This window comes from Cordyceps militaris, assembly GCF_000225605.1.
Source record: "Cordyceps militaris CM01 unplaced genomic scaffold CCM_S00007, whole genome shotgun sequence".
NCBI classification, from domain to species: Eukaryota; Fungi; Ascomycota; class Sordariomycetes; order Hypocreales; family Cordycipitaceae; genus Cordyceps; species Cordyceps militaris.
Window position 1 is genome coordinate 1,059,022 of NW_006271975.1, and position 24,223 is coordinate 1,083,244.

General features: G+C 54.7%; 8 protein-coding genes across 8 annotated transcripts; 7 read left to right on the forward strand and 1 right to left on the reverse strand.

Moving 5' to 3' along the window:
* Positions 1 to 2,270: 2,270 nt before the first annotated feature.
* Positions 2,271 to 3,146, forward strand: CCM_08559 (alpha/beta hydrolase fold-1; the record flags this gene model as incomplete). Its single annotated transcript, XM_006673696.1, has 1 exon — positions 2,271 to 3,146. One exon carries the CDS (start codon positions 2,271 to 2,273, stop codon positions 3,144 to 3,146), a length of 876 nt encoding a protein of 291 aa, XP_006673759.1.
* Positions 3,147 to 3,543: 397 nt separating this feature from the next.
* Positions 3,544 to 4,953, forward strand: CCM_08560 (DUF1338 domain protein; the record flags this gene model as incomplete). Its single annotated transcript, XM_006673697.1, has 1 exon — positions 3,544 to 4,953. One exon carries the CDS (start codon positions 3,544 to 3,546, stop codon positions 4,951 to 4,953), a length of 1,410 nt encoding a protein of 469 aa, XP_006673760.1.
* A 394-nt stretch (positions 4,954 to 5,347) lies between these two features.
* CCM_08561 (serine/threonine protein kinase, putative) lies at positions 5,348 to 6,406 on the reverse strand (the record flags this gene model as incomplete). Its single annotated transcript, XM_006673698.1, has 2 exons — positions 5,348 to 5,434; positions 5,489 to 6,406. The coding sequence occupies 2 exons, from the start codon at positions 6,404 to 6,406 to the stop codon at positions 5,348 to 5,350; spliced, it is 1,005 nt and encodes a 334-aa protein (XP_006673761.1).
* Positions 6,407 to 7,748: 1,342 nt separating this feature from the next.
* CCM_08562 (superoxide dismutase) lies at positions 7,749 to 8,616 on the forward strand (the record flags this gene model as incomplete). The annotated part of the gene is made up of 3 exons (XM_006673699.1): positions 7,749 to 7,875; positions 7,983 to 8,248; positions 8,317 to 8,616. The coding sequence occupies 3 exons, from the start codon at positions 7,749 to 7,751 to the stop codon at positions 8,614 to 8,616; spliced, it is 693 nt and encodes a 230-aa protein (XP_006673762.1).
* A 357-nt stretch (positions 8,617 to 8,973) lies between these two features.
* Positions 8,974 to 10,620, forward strand: CCM_08563 (uncharacterized protein; the record flags this gene model as incomplete). Its single annotated transcript, XM_006673700.1, has 1 exon — positions 8,974 to 10,620. The coding sequence occupies one exon, from the start codon at positions 8,974 to 8,976 to the stop codon at positions 10,618 to 10,620; it is 1,647 nt and encodes a 548-aa protein (XP_006673763.1).
* A 555-nt stretch (positions 10,621 to 11,175) lies between these two features.
* Positions 11,176 to 13,325, forward strand: CCM_08564 (Fungal transcriptional regulatory protein; the record flags this gene model as incomplete). The annotated part of the gene is made up of 3 exons (XM_006673701.1): positions 11,176 to 11,366; positions 11,451 to 11,875; positions 11,944 to 13,325. The coding sequence occupies 3 exons, from the start codon at positions 11,176 to 11,178 to the stop codon at positions 13,323 to 13,325; spliced, it is 1,998 nt and encodes a 665-aa protein (XP_006673764.1).
* A 3,494-nt stretch (positions 13,326 to 16,819) lies between these two features.
* CCM_08565 (glycosyl hydrolase, putative) lies at positions 16,820 to 18,043 on the forward strand (the record flags this gene model as incomplete). The annotated part of the gene is made up of 1 exon (XM_006673702.1): positions 16,820 to 18,043. One exon carries the CDS (start codon positions 16,820 to 16,822, stop codon positions 18,041 to 18,043), a length of 1,224 nt encoding a protein of 407 aa, XP_006673765.1.
* A 3,764-nt stretch (positions 18,044 to 21,807) lies between these two features.
* On the forward strand, positions 21,808 to 22,215 carry CCM_08566 (uncharacterized protein; the record flags this gene model as incomplete). Its single annotated transcript, XM_006673703.1, has 4 exons — positions 21,808 to 21,825; positions 21,881 to 21,987; positions 22,041 to 22,057; positions 22,115 to 22,215. The coding sequence occupies 4 exons, from the start codon at positions 21,808 to 21,810 to the stop codon at positions 22,213 to 22,215; spliced, it is 243 nt and encodes an 80-aa protein (XP_006673766.1).
* Positions 22,216 to 24,223: the final 2,008 nt, after the last annotated feature.

Genomic DNA, 24,223 nt, shown 5'->3' on the forward strand with positions numbered 1-24,223 from the left:
TTCACGCCCTTGATGCCCTCATGACTAGTCCGAAACACGCCGCGCTCCCACTCGTCCAGCCCGCGCAGAAAGTCCTCGCCGAATCCTCCGATGCCGCCGCCGCCGCCGCCGCCGCCTTCGTCCACCTTGCGCGCGTGCACGCCGACGTCGGCGGCGCGCACGACAAACGTCCGGCGCAGCACGATGCCGAGCGCGCGCTCGTCAAACAGGTCGAGCATGCGGACCCCGACGCCGAAAAAGTGCGGGCTCTGGTCGCGCAGCGCCACCGCGCGCGGGTCGGCCTTGAGCGCGGCCAGCACCGTCTCGCCCAGGCACGGCGGGAGGCGCAGCGTGAGGGGCGCGTCGTGGCCGTCGGCGCCCCCGGACGACGCGAGCGCCAGCATCTCGGCGAGCCACAGCGGAAGGAGCAGCGGCGTCCCGGGTTTCAGGCCGTGCGGGTTGTTGTCGAGGTGGCCGAGATAGGGGACGTCGAGCTCGAACTGGCACGGGACCTTCTGCGGGCGGGTTTCGTCAGCAATCGGACCCGGAAGGGGGGGGGGGGGGTGGATGGAGCGTACATACCTCGGCGTCTGTTAGGATAGCGTCAATATCGTAGTAGGACATGATGTGTTTTCATGGCATCTTGCCATTTAGTTTTGTGCTGAAGCCAAGGTTGATGTTGCGTTTGGCGGGGCAGAGCGCGATGCTTTGACGCGTTTGGTGGGGGTTTTAAGTGGCCCAACTGTAGCACGACTTCCCGCTTCACCATTCGTCAAGCCATTGTGTGCTCTAGAGCTGTCGTCAGGATAGATTTTACTACGAGAGATGTTTACTGCGAGAGAAGGTTGAGAATTCATCACTTGGGTATGCACTCGAGTGCCAAAATTGGGAGAAAACTCCCACATTTCTTGGTCTTGGTCGCAATTCCACATGGGCACAGACAGTCCTTCTTGATCCGACCCAAAAGCAATTTTCCCAGGAAGCTAACATGGATTCAGTGCAGAGCAATAAAGCATGTTCACAACAAGACTGTTCGGAAACTTGGACTTCACTCGCCGTGGCTACTCGCCTTGGTTGTGGGAAAGCGATGCCGCCAAAGCCCGCCAAAGATGAGCACGCAAGCAATACATTGGTCGTACAGAACGGCGCCGCTATACCACGCCGATCCTTGTATCTTTTCTTAACACCGGCATCCAACATCTGGTCTTTTGGATCAATCACAGCGCCAACAAATCGTGGAGAAGGTAACCCGGGCATCTGTGGGGTAGTTGCGGGGGAGGCGCTGGAACAAGCCGAAGTCTAATGATTCACCCCGCGCCGAACGGAGGACGGACATGTCTTCGCAAGAGGGCCAGATGCCTCGGTTTCTGCTAATTGTCATCTTTCTCCCTTCGACATGTGTCGATACCTACGCTGGTGCAAAGTTTGGCGTGCCAAGTACCCCGCCTTCTACAGCTCAGTGACCCCATCAGGGTGGCATTGAGGCTTGTTCTCGACGTCGAATCTCTTTGCAGTTGATCCATTTATCCGAAGTCGATGTTCTATTGCCCATACAGAGCAGTGACCAATAAATCTGTTAACCGCGTCAATTGCGAGTTACTCGAAGACCACCCGGGTGCGACTTTCCTCGAGTCAGCCACTCACTCAGGAGTCATTCACTCAGGAGTCATGACTTCTTTTTATGTTGGAGTAGTACTCTAGCGTGTCTTAACAACCTTCCTGTTCCGTCTGTTTCATTGAAACCTTGTCAATATTCACCGATGGCTAATCGCGGGGACTAGCACATCATTTCCGAAGTTGGATGCATCCGCCAATGTGGGCCGCGACCGTACGAACGGACAGGCCGTGACGGCTGCGCACAACCTTGCACTATAGTTTATTTACTATGTGTTCTTGGGACCTCGGGCAACTGATGCAAAGGCTACCGAAGCTGGCTACAGGTGCAGAGGAGCAAATGTATGACGACGGGCAGGCTGGGGACTGAATACAAGATGGCGCCGGGCGATCTAGATTCCAGATGGGCTGGACACAAGTTGGCGCCAGGTGACTGACTAGGCTCTAGATGGGCTGGGCAAGGATGATAAAAGTCACTCTCTAAATGGGACTCGGTTCCATTAGTACCGAAGCGCTGGCTTCGCTGGCAGTTATATAAGTTGCTGACCTACTGCCCAGTAATTTGACCATGATCTGCTCAGAGCTCTCTGCCTTTTGTCACTGCGTACAAAGCAAAGCGGACGTCTTGCTGAGTCTCTCCGAACTTCCCATCATTTATATCCCTATCCCAAGCAACGATGCGTCTACTGAGAAGTCTTTACGGCCTCGGGGCCTTGCTGAGCAGCGTCGATGCGAGCCCGGTCCCCGAGCCCCAGCCGCGCTCCAGCCTTCAAGCCGGCCTCATCATGACCAACGACTTCACCTGCAAGTCGGACAAGAACCCAGTCATCGTCCTCCACGGCCTGTTCGCGAACCGCAACCTAGACCTCAACTTCTTCGAGGCCTGGGCGCGGCCGCAGGGCTACTGCACCTACGGCCTGACCTACGGCGCGCACCCCGCGTTCCCCTCCGTCGGCGGCGTCCAGCGCGTTGCCGAGTCGTCGCAGCAGATTGTTGCCCTGATCAACGAGGTGCTGCAGAAGTCGGGCGCGAAAAAGGTCGACCTCGTCGGCCACTCCGAGGGCGGCCTGCAGGCGCTGTACGTGGCCAAGGTGCGCAAGATGAGCGCCAAGATTGACAAGATTGTCGCCATCGCGCCGCCGAGCCACGGCACCGAATTTAGTCGCCTCATCAATATTGCCAATCTGCTGCTGATCCGTACCGAGGTGGACAAGGTCCTCACGACCGTGGGCTGCCCGGCATGCCTCGACGTGGCTGATGGGGATGCGATCAAGGCGCTCAACGACGGCCCCATTGTGCAGCCGGGCAACAAGGTCACGATTATTGCCACCAAGTATGACACGATTGTCACGCCCGCCGTAACTGCCTCGTTCATCAACGAGCCTGGCGTGTATAACGTGTTGACCCAGAACGTCTGCCCGCTGGACTTTGCTGGCCACATCAACTTGGCCCTTGACGCCAACATGTTCCAGCTGACTCTCAACGCTCTGCAAGACAAGAACGGCAAAAGTTTCATCTGCACTCTGTTTTCAGGGTTCCCCTTTAAAAACTGAAAAAGGTCGTCAGCTGAGATAGGGTCGCTAAAAGGCGAGACTCGAAATGCTCGGGAGTCATGAGTTGCTGCAACACGCCGGTTTTATCTGCCGGGGTCCTTTGTAAATTCTTTACGACATCAAAGTCCAGAATAATATAGTTGGTTCCATAAGAGTACAAACACAGTAGTTCAACATACCAGACTATCATACGCCACCACGGTGACATGGTAAATCACGATAACTACTTGTCGGAGTAGTGATAAAGCCCGTGGGGCAGCTTCTCGAGACTACTCCGAGATAACGAGTTCGCGTCGACTATAAAACTGATTGCCGCCATCACTAACGGATACGATGAGTTCGATAGGTTAGTCAATTAGTTACTCCCTCAGTACCATCCATCATTTCTACGATCGTCATGGGATTGTCGGCGCCGCCAAAAGCGCATGTTGACAAGTCGGACTTGCGCGCCGACTTTGCAACCGCCATGTCCGCCATGTACAAAGCAGAGGTCCCTTTATATGCCGATTTGATCGAAATCGTTCAAGACATCAATCAGGACTTGATCAGGTCCAGCCACATAACCAGCAATCTACAACGCTTAACAGCTGAGAGACATGGTGCGATCCGCCTGGGCACCGCCCATGAGCTGCGCACAATCAGCCGAATATTCAAGATATTGGACATGCACCCTGTGGGATACTACGACCTTTCCGTCGCCGGTCTTCCTATGCACGCGACGGCATTTCGGCCAATTTCGACCACGAGCTTAGAAAAAGCCCCATTTCGTGTCTTCACGACACTACTCCGCCCAGAGCTCCTCGCGTCCGAACGAGCCCGGGAGCTGTCCGAGGCGCTTCTCTCTCGTCGCAACCTCTTTTCAGAGACCCTGCTCCAAATGCTAGACACGGCCGACTCCCAGGATGGGCAGCTCACCGAGGGACAGGCCAGCGTCTTCATCACCGAGGCGCTCCGCACCTTTAGCTGGCAGCCAGTCGCCGCCTCGACAGACACGGAATACCAGGTGCTGAGGGACGAGCACCCGATCCTCGCCGACATTGCGTGCTTCAAGACGGCGCACATCAACCACCTGACCCCGCGCACGCTCGACATATCGCGGGCCCAGCAGGCGATGCTGAGCAGCGGCATGCGGGCCAAGGAGCGCATCGAAGGCCCGCCGTCGAGGACGTGCCCCATCCTGCTGCGCCAGACGAGCTTCCTCGCCCTCGAGGAGCAGGTCAGCTTTCCCGCCGACGCCGGCTCGCTCGTGCCCTCGACCCACACCGCCCGGTTCGGCGAGATTGAGCAGCGCGGGGCGGCGCTCACGCCGGCGGGCAGGGACCTGTACGACGCGCTTCTCGCCGAGAGCGCGGCCAAGTCCGCAGGGCTCGGCCCTGCGGAGGCGGACGCTGTCGCTCGGAATGTATTTGCGGCCTTTCCGGATACATGGGAGTCTTTGCGAGCGCAAGGTCTCATTTACTGCCAGTATCGGGCTGTCAAAAAGCCGGAGAAGAGGCCGGTGGTCACGGGCGGACATACGACGCTGCTTGAACAACTGGTGGCGGACAACCACGTCAAGGCTGCACCCATTACATACGAGGATTTCCTGCCCTTCTCTGCGGCTGGCATCTTCCGCTCGAACCTGTCCGCGTCCAGCTCAGACGAGAATCTGAGTATCCAGAATCGTGAACCTGACCAAGCTGGGCTAGAAAGAGCACTTGGCGCTCATTTGCTCGATGTCTATGAGTGGTATGATGGCGTTCAAAACGCGAGTCTGGAGGCTGTCTGCAGAGAGCTCAAGTTGAGCATATCGGAGCTGACAATGTAACTTTGAAGCGACAGCAGTCATACCTAGACGCATAGCGGAGCCGTTAATACATTCACACAAACGTCAATGTACCAAGATCACCTATCAGCGTCATATAGAGAGCCGAGTGTAAGCCCGGCGCATGAGGGTCCACATCGGCACTCTCTCCGATACTGGCGCCGCAAAGTAGACAAGACCGTGCTTCCAAGTTCTCGCGAAGCATGGTCTCATGAAGGACGGATATGAAGGATGAAAGTCGATCGTAAGTAAATGCGACATGGTTTTGTATGTCTAATGCAAATCACTGTTAAAATGCCAGCCCAAATTCGTTCCTGTATATCCTACAGGCAACGCCGAGGAAACCCACAACGCCAGCCCCCAATGAAAATAACGCCAGTATGCTCCTTGTATGCAATCATTGCTTTGCGCAATACTTCTTTATCCACGGATGATTCATAACCTCTGCTAGTGGTAATCGCTTCGCCGGATCCTGTTGCAACAGCTACAAGGGGGTATTAGTACGCGATGGCATCGAGACAACGAGGTACAAACGAACCGAATGCACAAAGTCCCGTGCCTCGGGACATATTGATGACGGCAGGGGCTTCATGTCCCCCGCCACGATCCTCTTCTTCGTCATGTGAATCTGGTCCTCCTCAAACGGCGGCTCGCCGGTCAAAAACTCGTACGTCAAGACCCCGAGCGTCCACTGGTCGACGGCACGCGAGTACGAGGGCTTGCGCTGGTTGAGCATCTCGGGCGGCAGGTAGTCGAGGGTGCCGCACAGCGTCTGCCTCCGGTTGCTGGGCGCGTAGACGCTGTAGCCAAAGTCGGCGAGCTTGAGCTCGCCGCGCAGGCCGACGAGGATGTTTTCGGGCTTGAGGTCCCTGTGCATGACGTTGCGGCCGTGCAGGTACGCGAGCGACTGGCTGACCTGCGCGGCGTACGCGGCGGCGCGGCGCTGCGAGAAGCGGCCGGCCTTGCGCAGCGACTTGTACAGCTCGCCGCCGGCGGCGAACTCCTGGATGATGAAGATGCGCCGCGAGTCGTGGAACCAGCCGTGGAAGCCAATGACGGCCGGGTGCCGCAGCTGGCTGTGCACTTCAATCTCGCGCCGCACGTGCGCCTCGGCGCCCTCGGCCACCACCTCGTCCTTGTTCAGCACCTTGAGCGCGCACACGAACCCCGACGTCCGGTGCCGCGCCAGGTACACCCGCCCAAACTTGCCCTTGCCGAGCGGCTTGCCAATCTCGAACAGGCCCAGGTGCAGCTTCGGCCGTTGACGGTGGTCGGCGGCGGAGGCGGGTGTCGCACCCGTTGTTGAGGCTCTTGCGGTCGGCGTCTTGGCTGCAAAGGCCTGGCTCGGGCGTATCGGTCGCTTGGAGCAGAGCTGTTTGCGCTGCGTCGAGTCCTCCAGCGGTCGCACCTTGGCGAAGAGCGTCGCAGGCCTCGGCTGCAGAATTATTGTCGCCATCTTGCCAGCCTAGGTACAGAGATCCGTCCCTGTGATAATGCCTGCCAATTGAGCCCTGGGGAATCTCAACGTCGTTGTCGTGTGCAGGACGGTGAAGCTGGGTTGTTTGGTGGTGCGAAAGTGTGGAGGTGACAGGTGGTGGATGTTGCCATAGCAACACACCTGCGTGTAAGCGACCAGATCTTCGTCAACGAGTAAAATATGGGTTCAGTTGCCGGCTGGTTCTTATTGTGACTACATTGCAACTCTCTGGAGAATTTATGTGATGGTCGACAACGAATGTGAATTTTGCCACGAACAGATCTATCGTCAAATCGGCAGCATAAACGGCAATTCCGATGGTGGGTGTCACGTTGGGTGGAGTCGTGGTGCAATATAAAGCCGTTGCTGCTGGCCACCAGATATGTATCTTGGCCCTTGTCATAATGCATTGGCGGGGTTTCTTTCCTAATAACTAGGATGTAAGCAGCCCGGCTGCAATGTACTATTTTGGCTTTGTACATGGTGACCAAAAGCTATCGCGATACTTAGGTACATAGGTACCTACCTAGGTAGATAATGCCAGCGGTTTCTCATCGGTTACATAGGTCGTTGGGTACCTGTTTACATGAGAGTTGAGCCCTTTCATCATACAAGAAGTGGCGTTGCAGGGAATAACTCGTGAAGTTGAGCAGAGTATAAAATAAAAATACGTCATGGCCAAGTCTTGCAACTACCATCGCATCACACCCGCGCTATCACGGGCATCAACCATCGGCCGAAGAGTCGGCGCCGCTCGGCCAAGGGAGGGGGCTCGAACGGCAGCCGGGAACGTCGGGGCGACAGCGGGCTTCCCCATCCCAACCGAGCCCGCTGGAAAGCCGCTGGAAAAGCCTAGACCAAATAGTGGGGCGGTGTTAGTAATGCAAAGCGCTGGACTTGCTGCTGACCGGAGCGATTTACAGCGGTCATCTCCGTTTGTACCATCCCTGTGACCACTGGAACTACCTCACTGAAGCCAATTATGACGACAAGCTGAGCTCATCAGAAGCTTTCCCCAGCCCATCGGCCGCTGGGGGAAAAATAGCTCGGCTTTCCGACTTGACATCATCAACTCTCCCGCCATCACCAGTCCAATTGGTAAGCCTTCTCATCCCCACGGGTCTATTAAAGCTCTGGCGCTTCTTGTATAGCTTGATTGGATGCGCATCGTCCCTTTCACCCGCGCTTGTATTCCGTCAGAAGCACAACTCGTCTGCGCCGGAGTTTCCTCGTCGCGCGACAACGCCGTCTACAAACACAATTGAGCCAATACTTACAATCCGGTTCTACAGAGCCGATATTCATTCCATAAGTCGACAAAATGGCCTCGTCTCTCCTCCGCACCACCCCCGCCGTTCGCGCCGGCCTGCGCGCCGTCTCCAAGCCTGCTGTCGCTATGGCTTCGACAAGCTTCGTCCGCGGCAAGGCTACCCTGCCCGATCTGCCATGTAAGTGGCCCTTATGCCCCGGGCATTCTCTCGGCCGATATGTTCCTCAACTGGCTGCACCACCATCGTCAGCTACGCGCACGAGTAATCATTAACGCCGCAATCAGATGACTATGGCGCTCTCGAGCCCGCCATCTCGGGCAAGATCATGGAGCTTCACCACTCCAAGCACCACCAGACCTACGTCAACGGCTTCAACGCGGCCGTCGAGGCTCTTTCCGAGGCCCAAGCCAAGAACGACTCCAAGGCTGCCGCGGCCCAGGCCCCTGCCCTCAACTTCCACGGTGGTGGCCACATCAACCACTCCCTCTTCTGGGAGAACCTTGCCCCCAACGGCAAGGGTGGTGGCGGCGAGCCCGCTGGCAAGCTTTCCGTATGTACTGCGAACATTCGTCGCGCTCGGCCGATTACTGGCCACTTGACTGACCCAACCGTTTACAGACTGCCATTACCGAGGACTTTGGTTCCTTTGACAATCTCAAGAAGCAGACCAACGCCGCGCTCGCTGGTATCCAGGGCTCCGGCTGGGCTTGGCTGGTCAAGGACAAGACCTCTGGCACCCTCAGCGTCGTCACTCGCCCGAACCAAGACCCCATTACCGGCAACCTCGAGCCTCTACTGGGTATCGACGCCTGGGAGCACGCGTACTACCTGCAATACGAGAACCGCAAGGTCGAATACTTTAGCGCAATCTGGGACGTTATCAACTGGGGAACCGTTGCCAAGCGCTTCGAGAAATAGTGCACTAAGGACCGACCGATGCTTCAAGACCGACCGTGTGCAGTCATGGATATTCCAGTGTACCTTATGATATACCACAAATACAAAAAAATAATAATTGTTACGAAACGTGGCTATCTCCGAGTTCCAAATAGTCACGTCAAGTCAGCAATGCCTTGAGCCTCACTACCTACCTAATTGGGGTAATGTCGTTCCGCCGTATTGCGATATCGCCGCCACGCGGCCTCGGGTTAGGTCGGTATCCGCAAGTTGTCCATGGATCAGGGGCGCAGACCTAGGTTGTTATGTCTTTCCTCTTCCACATCTGCAACTGGCATCCGAAGCAGTCGAAAACAAGACGAAAATCAAGTGATCAGCATGCGTTTATACTCAATTGCCAATTTTGTGCTGGCTGGCTGCATCTGGCTGCCTGTGCAGCATGCGGAGGGGCACACTGATGACAGGCTGCAGCCCACCGTTGAGAGCGCCCGCGCCCGCGCGCACCCCATCTTTCGAGCCATCAACAACGCCGGCCGCCAATGGGGCTCTGCCATGAATCATAATGGATTCAGCTTCTTCCCTGCTATTATTCCTGCTGGCACTGTCCTGTACCATGGTGGCCTCACGGAAGAGCGCCCCGAGACGTTTGAGTGGTTAGCCTTCGAGATTGAACACGCCGAGGCCTTCGCAATAGACGTGGCATTTCCGGTCGCTGGCGGCAATGATGTGCAAACCGAACAAAAAAGTTCCAAAATGGAGGGCCTGTCTGCTGCGCAGAAGATTCTGGGACGGAGAGCGCAGGTAACCGGGGGCCACGAACGGCACCATCCTGCCGGATACATCCAGAGCCATCAGGCAACCAAGGATCTGCATGTGCTTTATATCGACGGCATGTCCGGAGGGAAGACCGACATGGGCACCATGGATGCTGAACTTTACGTCTTGTACGGAAAGACAAACGAAGATTTCGAGGATGGCGAGTTTACCAGAGCTAGAAAGGTATGCGAGCTGATAACGAAATGGGGATACGATGGCTACGTCCGGATGGAGATTGGGTTCGAGTATATTCATTGCGACTTCTCAAGAGACGTCGATATGATTGCCAGCGTGGCATTGTATACTCACGATGGCCTAGTCAGCGACTCAAGCATGGTTTTCTTCCAGTGGGCTAGGGCCGTGGCGGAGGACTATGACGGCATTGGCTCCGACCGACTCCGGATTGATTACTCCTCTATGGTGTCGGGGCTTTTTTACCCAATCAACATCACTACCATGGACCCCGAGCGGCCAGACCTGATGCGTCTAGCGACGGCTGGGATGGAAGACTGTCAGAAGCTCAAGCCTGAAGTCGAGCTCTTGGCGCGCCAGCCGCGACGATTTACTGCCAACTGGCAGGCAGTGACGGATACGATTGTTCGGCGATTCGCGAATAGACTCGATTTCATGAATACGGACGACATCAGTCAGGCACACTTACTTAACGAGCTTGAAACGGCTTCAAGAACATATATCAAGGCGCCCGGGCTAAAGGACTCCAAATCACCGCTCACCCCAAAATTGCTAGACGAGGCGATCTCCAGGTGCATCGCGCAGCCTCTTCTCCCTGCGACCTATAAAAAATCACAATGGTCAAGGGAAGATGAGCTCATTGGAGTGGCTATAGAAGTTGTTATCAAGAACGTTTGCTCAGTCATACTTCAGTCCTACAATGCCGTGCGTGCCGCTACCGAAAAGGATATATTAGAAGGAGTGGACACAACATCGACCCAGGTGGACAAGGCTGCAAAGAGAGCTCATCAGGATGTCAAGGATCTGGTAGCCACGCTCGGCTGGAGCCAATGGAAGAAGGTCCAACGCTGCCCGCACGACGAATTGCTTTTCACCATCATGTGGCCTCTCGGCAACACTGAGGACTATTTCCACCCGGGATGCCTGCCCATCGAAAAGATCAACCAGTCTAGAGAGACCTACTTTCGAAACAACTTCGCAGGCGGCCCGAGGCACGGAAAAGAGGGCGGAGATTGAGACATTGTGCAACAGCTCCTACTCTCGCTATACGAGCTCTGAATATGCAGGAATTATACCCAATCGTTGGTAAGATCCACGGTCTACAGCTAATTAAATATATGACCCTATCCCTGAGCACAATTGAGTTCTTTTTGGGCGCAAAAAGCAAAGATGTCAACGTCATTGTTTTTTCCGAGCGCGACAGAGCATATTGCCGAAAGCAGACACGAGCGGCTGCCGACATGATGAGTGTAGACATGAAAGTCCTCGCTTCTTAGCGAAAATCTCCATGGTGTATGCTCTAAAGATAGCATCATCTGGTGTTACAACCCGACCGACCGGTTCTGGCGCAGAGCCCCCATGCATTCTATTGTACGACGAGACTGACCGATGGCGCGCCAGCTCCGTTCTCACCTCCAAAGTCGTATAAGCACAACAAGCGAGTCCATGGTTACTCCAAAGGCAGTCAGCTTGACCGCATCGGTGACACCAAGCCTCCGGTGGCATTATCGCCTACCTAGTTAGGAGCAGGCGATCTTGTGTGTCGCTGAGCAGCCCCTTGGTCAAAAGAACATGCCCTCATGTTGCTTCTTTACTCTTGCCTCTTTCACGCGAGACTGGGGCCGGCTGCGAGCCACGTTCGTTCTCGCCTCTCTCTCTCGCTCACTCACTCCATGGGCGGCCAGATGGGACCAGCCATGGTTCGGCATCGATGTTCTTAAACGCTGGCCCCTCTTGGCCCGGGTTTGCCAGGTCTCGCAATTGTCTGTGACTTTTCTTTTTCGCACGCACTACCATCTACGCCGGTGTCCCCTCCCCCCGCCGAACATGTCCGAAAGCCTGAACAGAAGAGCTTGCGATCGCTGTCACTCCCAGAAGCTCAGCTGCAAGCGAGTCGGAGACGGGGTTTGTGACCGATGTTTGAGACTCAATGCCGAGTGCAAGTCGAGCCCGTCACTCCGGTACAAGAAGCATATACAGCAAAACGACCAGGCGCAGGAACAGATGCAGCAATCGCAACCACAGCAGCAGCAGCAGAAACAGTCGGAGTCGTCTCAGCCGTCACTGCAGCGGTACCAGAGCCGAGAGCAGCTGCAACCGCAACAGCAAAACACGCCACGGCCGGGATACTTGCAGGGGCAGGGCGCCATATGCCAGAATGTGCTTGATCCGGAAATCCATCAACATATTGGGTCGCAGGATAGTACAGAGCGCCGCTCTCCGAAGCGGAGGAGGACGGGAAGTGAGGTTGATCATGTGCCACATGAAGCGGGTAGGTGTCCCCCAGAACAGCCTCCCTCCTCCACCCCTGAACATGATTGCCAATTGTTTCTGAAGTAGGATGGGCGATATTGACAGATGTATTTGTGAAAGGACTTCCGCTATTAGCAACTGACGCGACCATCAACCCCGGCTTGCAGAGCCATCTAATGACGGCGCCGGACGGGTCGATAGGGCTGGCCGAGTATACAATGAACTTACGGGATATGAGCTACATGGCCCTGTCCCAGCCCCCGGTGCAGCCTAACCATTTATTAGGATCGCAGATACCTCTCGGACCCGACAACTACTTTAACCTTCATCAAGTCATTCCCAGCCTCTGGACTCATCAGTCACACGAGGACGCACAGCAGCAGCAGCAGCTACCACACCATCACCTCTTGCACCACCACCAAGACCACCAAGAACAACAGCAAGTCTTTGGCCAAGTTTCAGTCGTGCCCCTTGTTGTACCAGATCCTGCCGCCGTCCAGCAAGATTCGTTCAGCTCCTCGCAGCAGCCGCAACGACCATATCTGCACCAGCAGCGCGCCGCGGCCATCCTCGGCAGCAGGCGACGGCCAGCTGCCCCCGTGCTGAGCCACACTACATTCTCCGCGTACTCTGCGACAGAGCGCAGGTCTCGGTCAAACAAGGTGCGGATCAACTACACGGAGTTTGTGGTACCCCAAATCATCAGTCTGTCCAAGTCGCACATGATGGACCAGTTCTTCCAAATCTACGCGCGCATCCGGGTGCTCTCCCAGCATCTGGAGAGCCTTGAGCAGGGCCAGGACTACATCAACGGCCCCGGCGGCAAGCCCAACGAGTTTACCGTTGCGGAGTTGTACAAGCATACGCACCAGTTCGTTGACGTCCTCGAGCGCGTCGTGGCCATAAGGAGCAGCGCCCCCCGCGGCGACTCCTCCTCGGCCGCCGCCGCGCGCTTCGCAGACTGTCCCATTGACGCAGGAGACCTTGCCAACGGCATGTTTACCGTGGCCCTCTACGCGCAGCTCCTGGACGTGATGCAGCACCTCTTTACGCACGTCCGCGCCGTGCTCGCCAGGGCGGATCCCAAGAGCGACGATACCTTTGCCGCTTGGCTGCTGCCCGAGATGAATATCGGCGCGGCCTCGATTGGCGCGCACCCTGCATTTCACATGTCCCTGACGGTGCAGTTGGCCATGCAGTTCCTGTCGCGGCTTCGCGACGCCACCGTCTTCCTGGGCCTTGCCGGAGCCGCGGCCACCAACGGCAGCGGCCCGGCATCGGTGCCAGGCGGCGCTGACGGCGCTGACGGCGCCAATGTGGCTGTGGAAATGACCACACTTTCGTTTGACAATCTCAAGATCAAAGAGGGTGACCTCGGTAAGACGCTAGGGGTGCTGCAGGATGAGCTCAACGACTTCATGGACGCAATGGATGCGATTGATGCCATGGCGGAGGACGAGAAGAAATAGTGCCCGTGTGTTGGTGGTCTTTGTGAAAAGTTGGCGGCTCATTGTTCTTGGATTCGGCAGGGCCTGAAGATAGGCATGGTATTTGGCAACGGGGAGGGTATCTGCAATGGTAGATGTCTCGTTCTATATAAAAAGTAATACATTTGTGATTTCCATCATGGGTGCAATGATTTTTGGGCGGCCAGCAAAGTCCGGAGCTTCCATAAGTAACCACGTGGATCGCCAGGACCTCGCATGGGCACAATCGCGTTACAACCAACTTCTATCGGGTACTGAATCCATCAGCTCTCGGCCAAGGCAGTTGGACATCGCTGGCTTCTCCTCGGCCCCGCCGAAGATGCCCTCGTCTTCTTCTACGCGGAGATGGGGACCACGTTTGGGCAAAGAGGCCGAATGGAGTTGTATCGACACGCCGGAGCCAGTAGATAAGACTGCTGCCTGGTGCGCGCTCTGGAGGAGTGTGCTGTCGGTTATTACAAACAACTACGCACGGCCATGGGATGAAATGCCGAGTTACGTGCCGTGGCCGCGGGACAAGTTGTAAACTTGGCGGAATATTCCTCATAACGAGGGGTTTCTGTCGGGGGACGGGCACTTCGTTCTTTGCCGTCGACGGAGGAAGATGACCGCGACGGAGACTGCGCAACAGATATGCCATCGTTTCTTCCGTCCGTTCGCACAAGAGGGGTAGTCCTTTTGCTAACGAACTACAATTACGTTTCAAAACAAATAGAGGATGGGAAAGTTGTTTCAAGGGATTCAGTAGCAACAACCGGGCGTTCCGATCCGGAAGTTGTTGCTGTCACTCCACACTCCACAGCCTCCCCTGATTTCTATTTATTTATTTATTTATTTTAAATTGAGCGAGAAAGCCGGATAGGCAAAGTCTGCCATGCGACTTATTTTTCACCAACGGAGACGTGACCGGGACTTACTGCGGTGACGCTGGCCCCCTGCGCCGCGCCTTCCGCGCTCACGCTAGAGCAAATCCCTGGACAGCCAAACAGCGTTCAAGCAAGTCGAGGTGGCCGGGATCCGGGTTGGAGAGGCGGGAGCGCGGACGGCAAGTGCGGGACGAAAAAAAAGGGGGCACGTTTTCCCACGTTTTTCCACTCCTCCTAGGTCAAAAAGAAGGGGGCGGCAACGAGTTGATCTTTCATGCAAGCCAGATGGCCGGACGCGCCGCTTGCATCGGGCCACAGAAAACGCCAACGAAGAAATCGGAGCCCACCACGGGGAGGTTCTGTCACATCTCACCAAAAGAAAAATAACATGTTTGTTTGATGCCGAGAAACTGGGAAAAAATGGGATTGAGGCGGGCCACGTAGAGGAGGCGAGAGAGAGGGGGGGGGGTGGAATCGAGATCTGTAGGGTAATTTTCACAACTTCCACACGTGGCGGGCCTAATAAGACGTGGAGCTCTCTGGCTGTGAAGCTGAAAAAAATTGGGTACTTTAAATTAGTATTAGAGCTCTTTTTCCATCCAATAAGACGGGGAATGCCGTCAAATTTACTCGCAAGGCTTTCAACGCCTGCTCCTTGTCAAACGTACCGCTGGGATGGGTGGGGGGGCGTAGGTTAGACATGGCCAACCTCGTCCATGACGGCATATCTATGCAAAGAGGGCGGGCTGCCTCTTTTCTAACCATCTTCAGCCGCTCTGTTCAGCTGGATTTTTTTGTTTTTGTTTTATTTTGCTCACCGTGGGCGTGGGTGTTGTGTCAGGAGCCCCGAATATAGCAACACCCGTTATAGGGCAGGGCGGGTTGGTTTGCTGGACAAAAATAAACGGCCACTTGGAGACGACTTGTCATCTACCCTTGACGCTGGTGAGTAATGATAAATGGACGGAGAGAAGATACAATCAATATGTAGGAAACATATCAACAAGGGCAAAAATAAATCAATGCAAAATAAATTCAACCAAAATCAGCTTACTTTTCGTTCCCGCAATCCCTCATTTCACCTGCATGGGTTTGCATAAAACACGGCTTAGCTGTAAACTATACAGAACCAAAACAGTCCGTCCGGCTTTGTTGCTTTGACCTATTTTGTATTGCACGTATACGTTTGCATCAACAACGCGAGCCGTTCCGGCATTAAAAAAAGAATGGTGCGATAAAACAAGACGTCAAGGCGACAGATGTGCATCTATGTAGCCGTCCGGGCCGTTGTGGCGAGCCCCAGTTTGTCTCAAATTGACAAGCTTCTTGACAGCACGGCCCTCCTAGCCCCGCGCCGGCGTACCAAAAGCCGTTTTTACTTGCTCTTGATAGCTTTGCCTGATCAAGTGCTCCCAAGGGAGGAGCCGGGGGGGCAGATATCAGCATCATGGTCCGCCACTCTGCGTATGCCTTTCCGTCGTTGGTTATCGTAGAATCCGCTGCAGTGTTGGACGGAGATGGAGACAGATAGCGAGAAGGGCTGCGCCAGTTGCCTGGCATTTGTGTCACCATCCCAGCCCCCCCCCCCGCAAAAGGCTTGCGCCCGCCATTTGTCTTTACAGCCTCATTTTGGGGGCCGCGGTGTAGCTTATTATGTACACTTATTATGTACACATACCCCGCGTGCAAACACGGGGGGGTCAGGTATGTAAAGGATTTTCCTTGCATCAAGGGTTGGAAATGTATTTACTTGCAGAGACTACGTGAGAAAGAAAACCCCCAAAAATTGCTCGATAAGAAGAGAGTTTGATACCCGTCTGAACTGGGTGCGTGGCACCGGGATAAATCCAACGGCCATAGACGGCTGAACTGACACAGATGGGGGCTCGGGACGGCTCAAGGCCCGGATCAGCACAAACCGTCGCGACACATTGTACTTGTGTCAGTCTTGTCTCAACCTCGCCCAAAACAAAGCAGACTTGACCCTTTTTTTCTTTCTTTTTTTTCGTCTTCGAATCCAAATAATAATTCAAATAAAAACATCAAACCGCAGCGCAGCATTGCGCCGCCCACCAAGCCCCGCGCATGAATGGCCACGGGGTGGGCGAGAGCGTCATCTGAACACCACCTCCCTGTCCGCCTGACGCTGCCAACAAGAAAAAGAAACGTGGCAATGTGCCAACCAGCTTTCCCACCCACTTCGGCGGTTCTTTAGTAGCTACACGGGAGCCGCCGACAAAGGCCTTCTTTTTGGCGGTGGAACTCGGTCTCTTCTGCGTCTGCGCCATGGTGGTCGCGTGGTTGCCCAACCGCTTGGCCAAGAGTTCCTCACTCTCTGCCAAATCTCCCGCATCGGCTTACTCTTGCAGCATCAGCAGGTCTCTTTTTCTCTTTTTGCAAGGACCAAGTCGACCTCGGAAAAAAGGGAGTAGACTTGGCGCGGGCCATTTTTTCCAAGTAGCGAGATTTGTTGCATAATAGCCCGCTATAACGCTTGAATCGCAATATATAGAGAATAGCATGTCCCTACTCCGCCTGTCGACCATGTAAGCGTGCTCGCCTACAATTGCATTGTGGAATTCCCAGAGATATAGACAATCTGTTGTCAAAATGATCTTGTCAAAGATTTGGTCCGCCAGCGCGGCTCTGGTCACCGTCGTCGGCGCCGCCCCCGCCTCCACCGTCAACTACAAGAACACCACCAGTAGCAAAGACCACTACGCCAACCACGTCTTCCTCGCCGCCTCTGCACTGCAGGGTTTCTGGTACAGCAATAGCACCGGCCTCTGGGACAATGCGTGGTGGAACAGCGGCAACGCGCTGACCACCCTCGCCGACTGGGCCCGGCTGCGGCCCGCTGACGCCAAGCGCCTGAAAATCGCCGACATCATTCGCAACACGTGGACGCAGGCGCAAAAGGTCAGCGTCGTCACGACCAAGACGCAGATGAGCGACGGCATGGTGAGGACCCAAGACTGCGTCAACGGCCAAGGCACTGGGTGCGGTGCCGCCGCAGCGGCCGGCCTCCAATCGCGCGCCTTCCGCGACTTCATCAACGAGTACTACGACGACGAGGGCTGGTGGGCGCTCGGTCTCATCCACGCCTACGACTACACGCACTGCCAAGAGTACCTCGACTCGGCCGTGCGCATATTCAACGACATGCAGGGTGGTGGCGGCACCAACTGCAGCGGCGGCATCTACTGGAGCAAGGAGCGCACGTACGTCAACGCCATTGCCAACGAGCTCTACCTGTCCGTCGCCGCCGCGCTCGCCAACCGCGTCCCGAGCGACAAGGACATGTACACGCGCATTGCGAAATTGCAGTGGACGTGGTTCGCCAAGAGCGGCATGATCAACGCCGACAACCTCATCAACGACGGCCTCGACAGCCAGTGTCGCAACAACCGCGCGCATACTTGGACGTATAACCAGGGCGTCGTGCTGGGTGGCCTGGTCGAGCTGTACAAGGCCACTGGGAACCACGACTACCTTCACCGTGCCAACAGCCTCGCGGCTGCGTCGATGAAGAAGCTGGTCAATGGCAACGGCATTCTGGTAGACGGATGCGAGCACAACGACGGTCACTGTGGCGCGGATGGTGCACAGTTCAAGGGCGTCTATGCCCGCAACCTGCGCTACCTCAACGACGTTGCGCCCAGCCGCAACATCAAGAAGTTCCTCACACACAACGCTGATTCCATCTGGAGCAAGGACCGCGACGAGGATAGTAACAAGTTGGGTGTTGCATGGGACGGCCCGCTTTATAAACCCATTGGGAATGCGCACAGCAGCGCCATGGATGCCTTAGTGGGAGCTGTGGCTGTCGCATGATTGTGAGCATTGCTGAAAGGCGTTTGGTGTGCTTTTTGTATAAATATTTTGCTGATCCGGATGAATCATGTTGCCAAGTGTGAATAAAAGACGACACCAAGGAGAGCCAATTGTGCCAATTGTACCAATATTGCCACTGCATCGGAGTCCTCCTGTCCGGAAATCACAAACAGTGCGTGGCCCCCACAAGGCGTATGATTCGCTGCACGTATGTATGTATGTAGGCGACTCTTCAGTCTATCGGCCACTGAAGATGGCGTCAGCTCCGCGGATATGTCACGACTGTATCTGTATGTAGATACTACCCAACCAACCAACTTCAGGCTCCGGTGACTCCCTCGCTTTTAAATTGCAGGGTCCCTATCGAAGACCATTGTGTTAGTTAGCTTGAATCAGATATCCGTGTATCACCCTATCGACTGGGTTGGCCAAGAAGGTGTGTCTTCGTATGGCCCAACCCGTCCGCCTGGTTCCTCCACAAGCCCCGCTGTGGGACAAATCCAGTACGGGGCTGGGATTCACGTCTAGGAATATTATCAGGGTCCCAAGAGGTGCCCCGTCGCGATAGATACTAGCGATGACTCGAGAAGTCGACAAGCAACCATGGGAACGGAGCTGCGCTGAAAAGACATCCTTGCTGCGCTATGTGATTGGCTTTGAGACACTGGGGGCGAAAGAAGCGGCTTTGCCCGGTATTGCTATTGTCAGTTGAGGCTTGTCGAAATAATAAAACAGGATTACGTTGCTTCGGCGTGTTTTGGGTAGTTACTGTGGCATCGTGCGCAATGTCCCCGCGATTGTCTCGAAAGGCTTTGTACAAGCACACGTACCACGTATCGTTGACGCGAGGTGGGCTGGACTACCGGCTTGGTCAGAAACACGTACTTTTTAGTAAGACGGAGCATTACGTGGTCTCGCCCAGCCGAGAAGCCTTCGTATCAACGAGTTGGGAGGCTACAGCAGAGTTGAAACAGCAGCACTTTGAGGGGGTATTTGTCACAAGGGTCGAACACACGTGCGCAATGGACCAGCCAGCCGCTAGCTTGTGATGCCAACCAAAGGAGGTGAGGAGTGATGAGTTGAGTAGTTAACTCTGGTTTGCTGGTGAGCGGCCGAGTTACCAAGAGTTGCCGCGGCCAAGTGAACGACGGGGTTACTCCAGGGTAATCCGTAGGAGCCAATCCTATTTAGCATGACACCTGCTTTGGCTTTCCAAATCGCCTGATCTACTCAAGCTTGCAGCGCACAGATAAAGCTTCGAAGAACAAAGCAGGCTTCTAGACTTCGGCGGCTCCTAGCGGCTGGTGGTCAAGGAATCGCTAGTATTTATAGGGGCGAGCTTGGCCTTGACTGGCGTGCGTTTCAGAGGGCATTGCCGATGCTTGGTGTTTTTATCTGGTCTTTCGCTAGCCGGACGATGTGGCTGAGCTGGTCGGTCTGCGTTTCTTCAGACAGACTTGGAGAGGCGCGGGCATGTCGGGTTGACCGCTGACAGGAGGACAGGGCCTATCACGATAATGCCGGGAACGCACAGATGCTGATGACCGTTTTCCATTTGCATAGACTGGGGCCTTTTTTGCGGAAATTTTGGTTTTCAACGGCGATGCAGGACGCGGTTATCCGAGCGGCATTGGTCAAATCGAACCATTTTTCTTCGGCACATGTACTTGAGCCAGGGTCCAAGAGGCTAGTTAGGGGTGGTGGGTGTGCCCAATACAGAAGAAGAACGAGAAACAGTCAGTTAGACGGTATAACCGAAAGGCTTCAGAGCCCAAGGAACAAGGGTTCTCTCTTTCATCCTATTGCGATTCGCTGTTCATATCGGGCTGCAAATTGAAGGGCATGTCTGTACGGATAGGCGGTAAAACTCGTCACGGGGCGGCCCAATCAAGAGGTGGTGATGCCGTCGTCGATGGAGGTGACGTGCCGAGAACATCCTCGTGCACATCACGTCTGACGTTGCCAGTTGCCATGGGCCCTTGCAGCACACTACCCTGTTGGGCAGCGCTGCAGAGCGCATCGCGGACGTGGCCAGCAATCGGTCAAGAGTCGTGCATGGCGGTTCGGTGCCAACTAGTGCAATGTCAATCCGACGCCATCTTTTCTTCCTCCTGCGTGCTCTTTCTAGTTGCCGTACGGCGGGGAAGCTTGCATGTTGTTAAAGAGGAACGAGGGGGGTGCGAGTGCCGCCAATGGCCTTCTGTCCGTTGATGTAATTTTGAGTTAGGCTGTATGGGGGACGAAGTAGGTTGCAACTTTGGGGGAGCGGCTTTTTGGCTTTTGGCTTTTGGCTTTTGGCTTTTGGCTTTTTGGCTTTTTGATGGCTTGGATAGCGAAGGCCTGAAAATGGGGCTGGAACATGGCAAAGCACTGACGGATAGCAGCGAGCGGACTGTCGCCGCCGGACCGTGATCAAAAGGTAAAAGTAAAGTTGGGGGCTGTCCCCCTTTGCGCGCCACGGCCCGCACGGCAGCTATTTCGCGCCTGGTTGCGTGATGCTGAGTGGCAGAAGGGCCAATGTTGTGCTTGCAAGGATAGATGAGGGACGTTTGACTACTCCGTACGTCTGTGTATAGGGTATAGGGACGGATAGATGCAGGTTGATGCTACCCGTGAATAATTTGCACTGTTTCTAGAGATGCTACAGATTAGCAGGAAGGCGCTACCTCAGCAGGGACCCGGCTGGCCATTCAAAGATTCAAAGGGGTGTACGCACAGTGAGTGGTTGGATTGGCACTGTATTTGACGCACAGGTCCACGGGGTGTGACCGTACAGTAAGAATACAGTGCGTGGACGGTACGCGGGATGCACCGAACAGGTACCCAAAAGTTGAAGGAACCTCCCGTCGTTGACGCCCCACCGCCAAACCATCCAACATCACCAACAAACGTGTGCCGCCTCAGAACACTTTTTGCGCAACCTGGACGGACACATGCCACACCTCGACCAAAATACGCGACCCCTCCAACACACTCTTTCGCCAACCAAGGTCTGTTGGGTTTTAGTGATCGGTCCCTCCCGTCTCCGAGCAGCGACCTTTGAGGAGAACAGGGGTTGCTGCTGGTACAGGGGCGGCGTGCGTTTGTCTCCCACCCCCACCCCCGGACTGGCAACACGGCGTACATTGTATTATTCGTAGAGGTACTCCGTTTTCGTAAGGAAATTCCTGTCCGTAAAAAAGCGTACCCTTGTTGCTGGGGGCCCTGGCAAGCAAGAGACCCGCGGGCGTATTTGCTCCCCCTCGTCCTCCTTGGACCACGCCCGTCCCCCCCCCTGCTCGTGCGAGTGAAAAACACAGACCACAATTACGCTGTCTGACTGCCAATCATGGCTGCGACCCGGATGGGCGGGTTGCAGTGTGCAATTTTGTGCCTTTCGAAGCAGGTAGCCCTAACTATACCAGTATGTAATTTGTACACCTCTCTCTTGCCTGGCCTGCTTTCGCTGCGGCCGCACACGCCCATGACCACCACACACCCCGGCAACTGCTGTTTTTTTAATCCGTATATAGCCTTGTAACCTCCTCCTCCCCATCATCGCCTCTGCTTCCCATCTGCTTCTTTCCTCTTCAACCGAAAAAATATAACATTGCTGCCTCTTCCAACACATCTTGCCTTCCCGGCATCGTCCCCTGTGTTACACGACATATTCGTACCCTCAAACCCGCCCTCTTATCATTGCTGTCGCCATCATCCGCACCACCTCTCACCGGTCTCATTGTCCCTCCTACATCGCCAAATCACCTTTTACAACAAACGACACCATGTGCAATTATATTTATGTGCGTGCCGCCACGCCCTGTCACCCCTCTACCACCATTCTAACAAGCCTTGCAGAGAGAACTCAGCTGCCAGCATCATTACCATCTGGTGCAGTCGTGGTGCTCCAAGTACATCGAGACGGAGAAGCGGTGTCCGCCTACTATAGTCTGCAAACAATACCAGTGCGTCCACCCGTCATTCCCATCCCCTGCTTTTTGTACTAACTGTTTACCAGTGGCGACGAGATATGCTGTATGTTTTACCCAAAGTATCCCCTCACCTCCCCCGTCTGACCTGTTCTGTCTCTAGCCGCCTGCCGGGAACGCCAATTTCCCAGCAACCCTCCGTGGGCCAAGCTGATAAGGCGCCCTGTTCAGTTCTCGTCGCATCGTTTCCAGATACCGGCCTAGGAATTTGGGATCTGTGGAACGGTACAGCGACCAAACTCGACGAAAAAGGACCGCCTCTTGGACCTGACATCGAGCATCAGCTTTACCTCTTCTCGCATGACCATCTAATCAACAACCTGCATCATACCCACGGCGACAACAGCGACAATGGCGAATTGCTTATTTTACCGCGCAGACCAGCTACTGAAGGAAACGAGGCCTTGATCCTCCCAGGTGCAAACCTATCTGATATATCTTGATATCTTGCTTTGACTTTTTGGGCACCCGTGCCTGCTTTGCGCAAGCGACAACTATTCTTCCCAACTCTTGTTTTTATTATCGGTTTTGGGCTTTCTTGGGGGCGTTTTTGCTTTGACAATTTGTCGAATTTTGCTGCAATCAAATTCTTGTTTCCTTTTGCGACTGGGAAACGGCTATACATGGAAAGGACACCCGCGCGAGCAAGCGGTGAGAGATTGGACACCACAGAACAGGATAGTTTTGGCATTTAGGAAGGATCTGGCAATGAACACGGGGGATTGATATTAGGATGATTTCTTTGAGCAGTTCAGTTAGGATTCGTTGGAAATGCAATTTTACAGATAACCAGTTGATGCTCCATTCGCCCCGTTGTCAGAATGCTCGCATCTCAACCCACACATGATCTCCTTGTGTTCCCCAGAGCGATGACCCATGAGCGACCCAAGCGTACGGACGCAAAGTACGCCAGATCCAGTTGTGGAGATTCTTGCACGCCTCTCATCAACGACCGGGGGGGAAGTGGCCTAACAGGCCTGCCCACGCGGGACTGGCCTCTCCCAGAATCCAGAATGCAACCCTCCACAACGAGAAGAATAAAACAAGCCATTTTGCGAAGGGACAGGGGGGACCTCTACCAGACCTGTGTGCCTTTTGCCTTGTTTTAAGCCCTGTCATTCACAAAACAGAAAAGACAGAGGCTAATACCCTGATGCCTAGTCCGTACAATATGCCCTACATGTCATTAAACGGGCTTGCTACGCCATGGCGCCGCGGTTCGGTTCGTTTTGCTTTATTTCCTCTTATCCCACCGTGTTTCATTCACTGCGGTTAAAAAGAAGTTTAATGCTTGTTCCTGAGGGGAAGAGAAGGAAAAAAAACAGACCTTGTCTCGGGAGGTCAACCCTTCCCCCGTCTGATGACTCTGATGAGCGTCGGCCCCCTAGACAGGATGACGCCACCTAGACGTACTGTACTTTTTGCTTGGGGGGTTTAAAATCGCTGATCTATTACAAATTAGAAAGCCGAGAGTTTGAACGAGCAGAGCAAGGCAGGCGGCCATGACAGCCTGACAGGGCACACGTGCTTGCTTGCTTTGCCCAACCTGCCAGACAACGCACACAATACGGTCACTTGCAAAAAAGCCAGGGCTGGGCAACTTCAAAGCAGTCCGACCCAGCGACTCCCCCCCCCCTCCCCGCAAAAGGATTGGCTCCCTCCTGGTGCCGCGATGTGGGCGGCGCGTGGGTTGCTTGCTTCGTCGACAAGTGTTGCGCAGGTTCTGCAGGAGCCCGCTGATGATTATATAAAAAGGAAAAAAACAATATGAAAATCCCCAAAAACACGAAACGGGAAAAAAAAAGAAGCGATCTCGTCCAGTCACAGATCCCTGTCCATGTATGCACGAATCTGCCACACGCTGTGTACTTTGTCTCGTGGCGGCGCCTCGAACAAGTGAGGCAGCGATTTTTGTACCGACAATAATAATAAGGATGAGGTGTGGCTTGCTTACTTGCAGGATACATACCGCAGTTTTTGCCTTGCCGCTTTCCAAATTTGATAAAACAAGAAGTATTCTCCGACTTTTTTTTTTGGTGTTATTTGCTTTTCTTTATGATGGGTCCTGCTCCGAAGAGCTGAGCAAAAAACCCGGTTTCCAGCTCCAATTGGTGCCCTTTTTTTTTTCTGTTCCTTTTTTTTCTTTTTGGCACCCCTTGAATGGCTGGGACTATAGACTTGCTCGTTTGCTCGTACAACGAGCCGTAGTGCC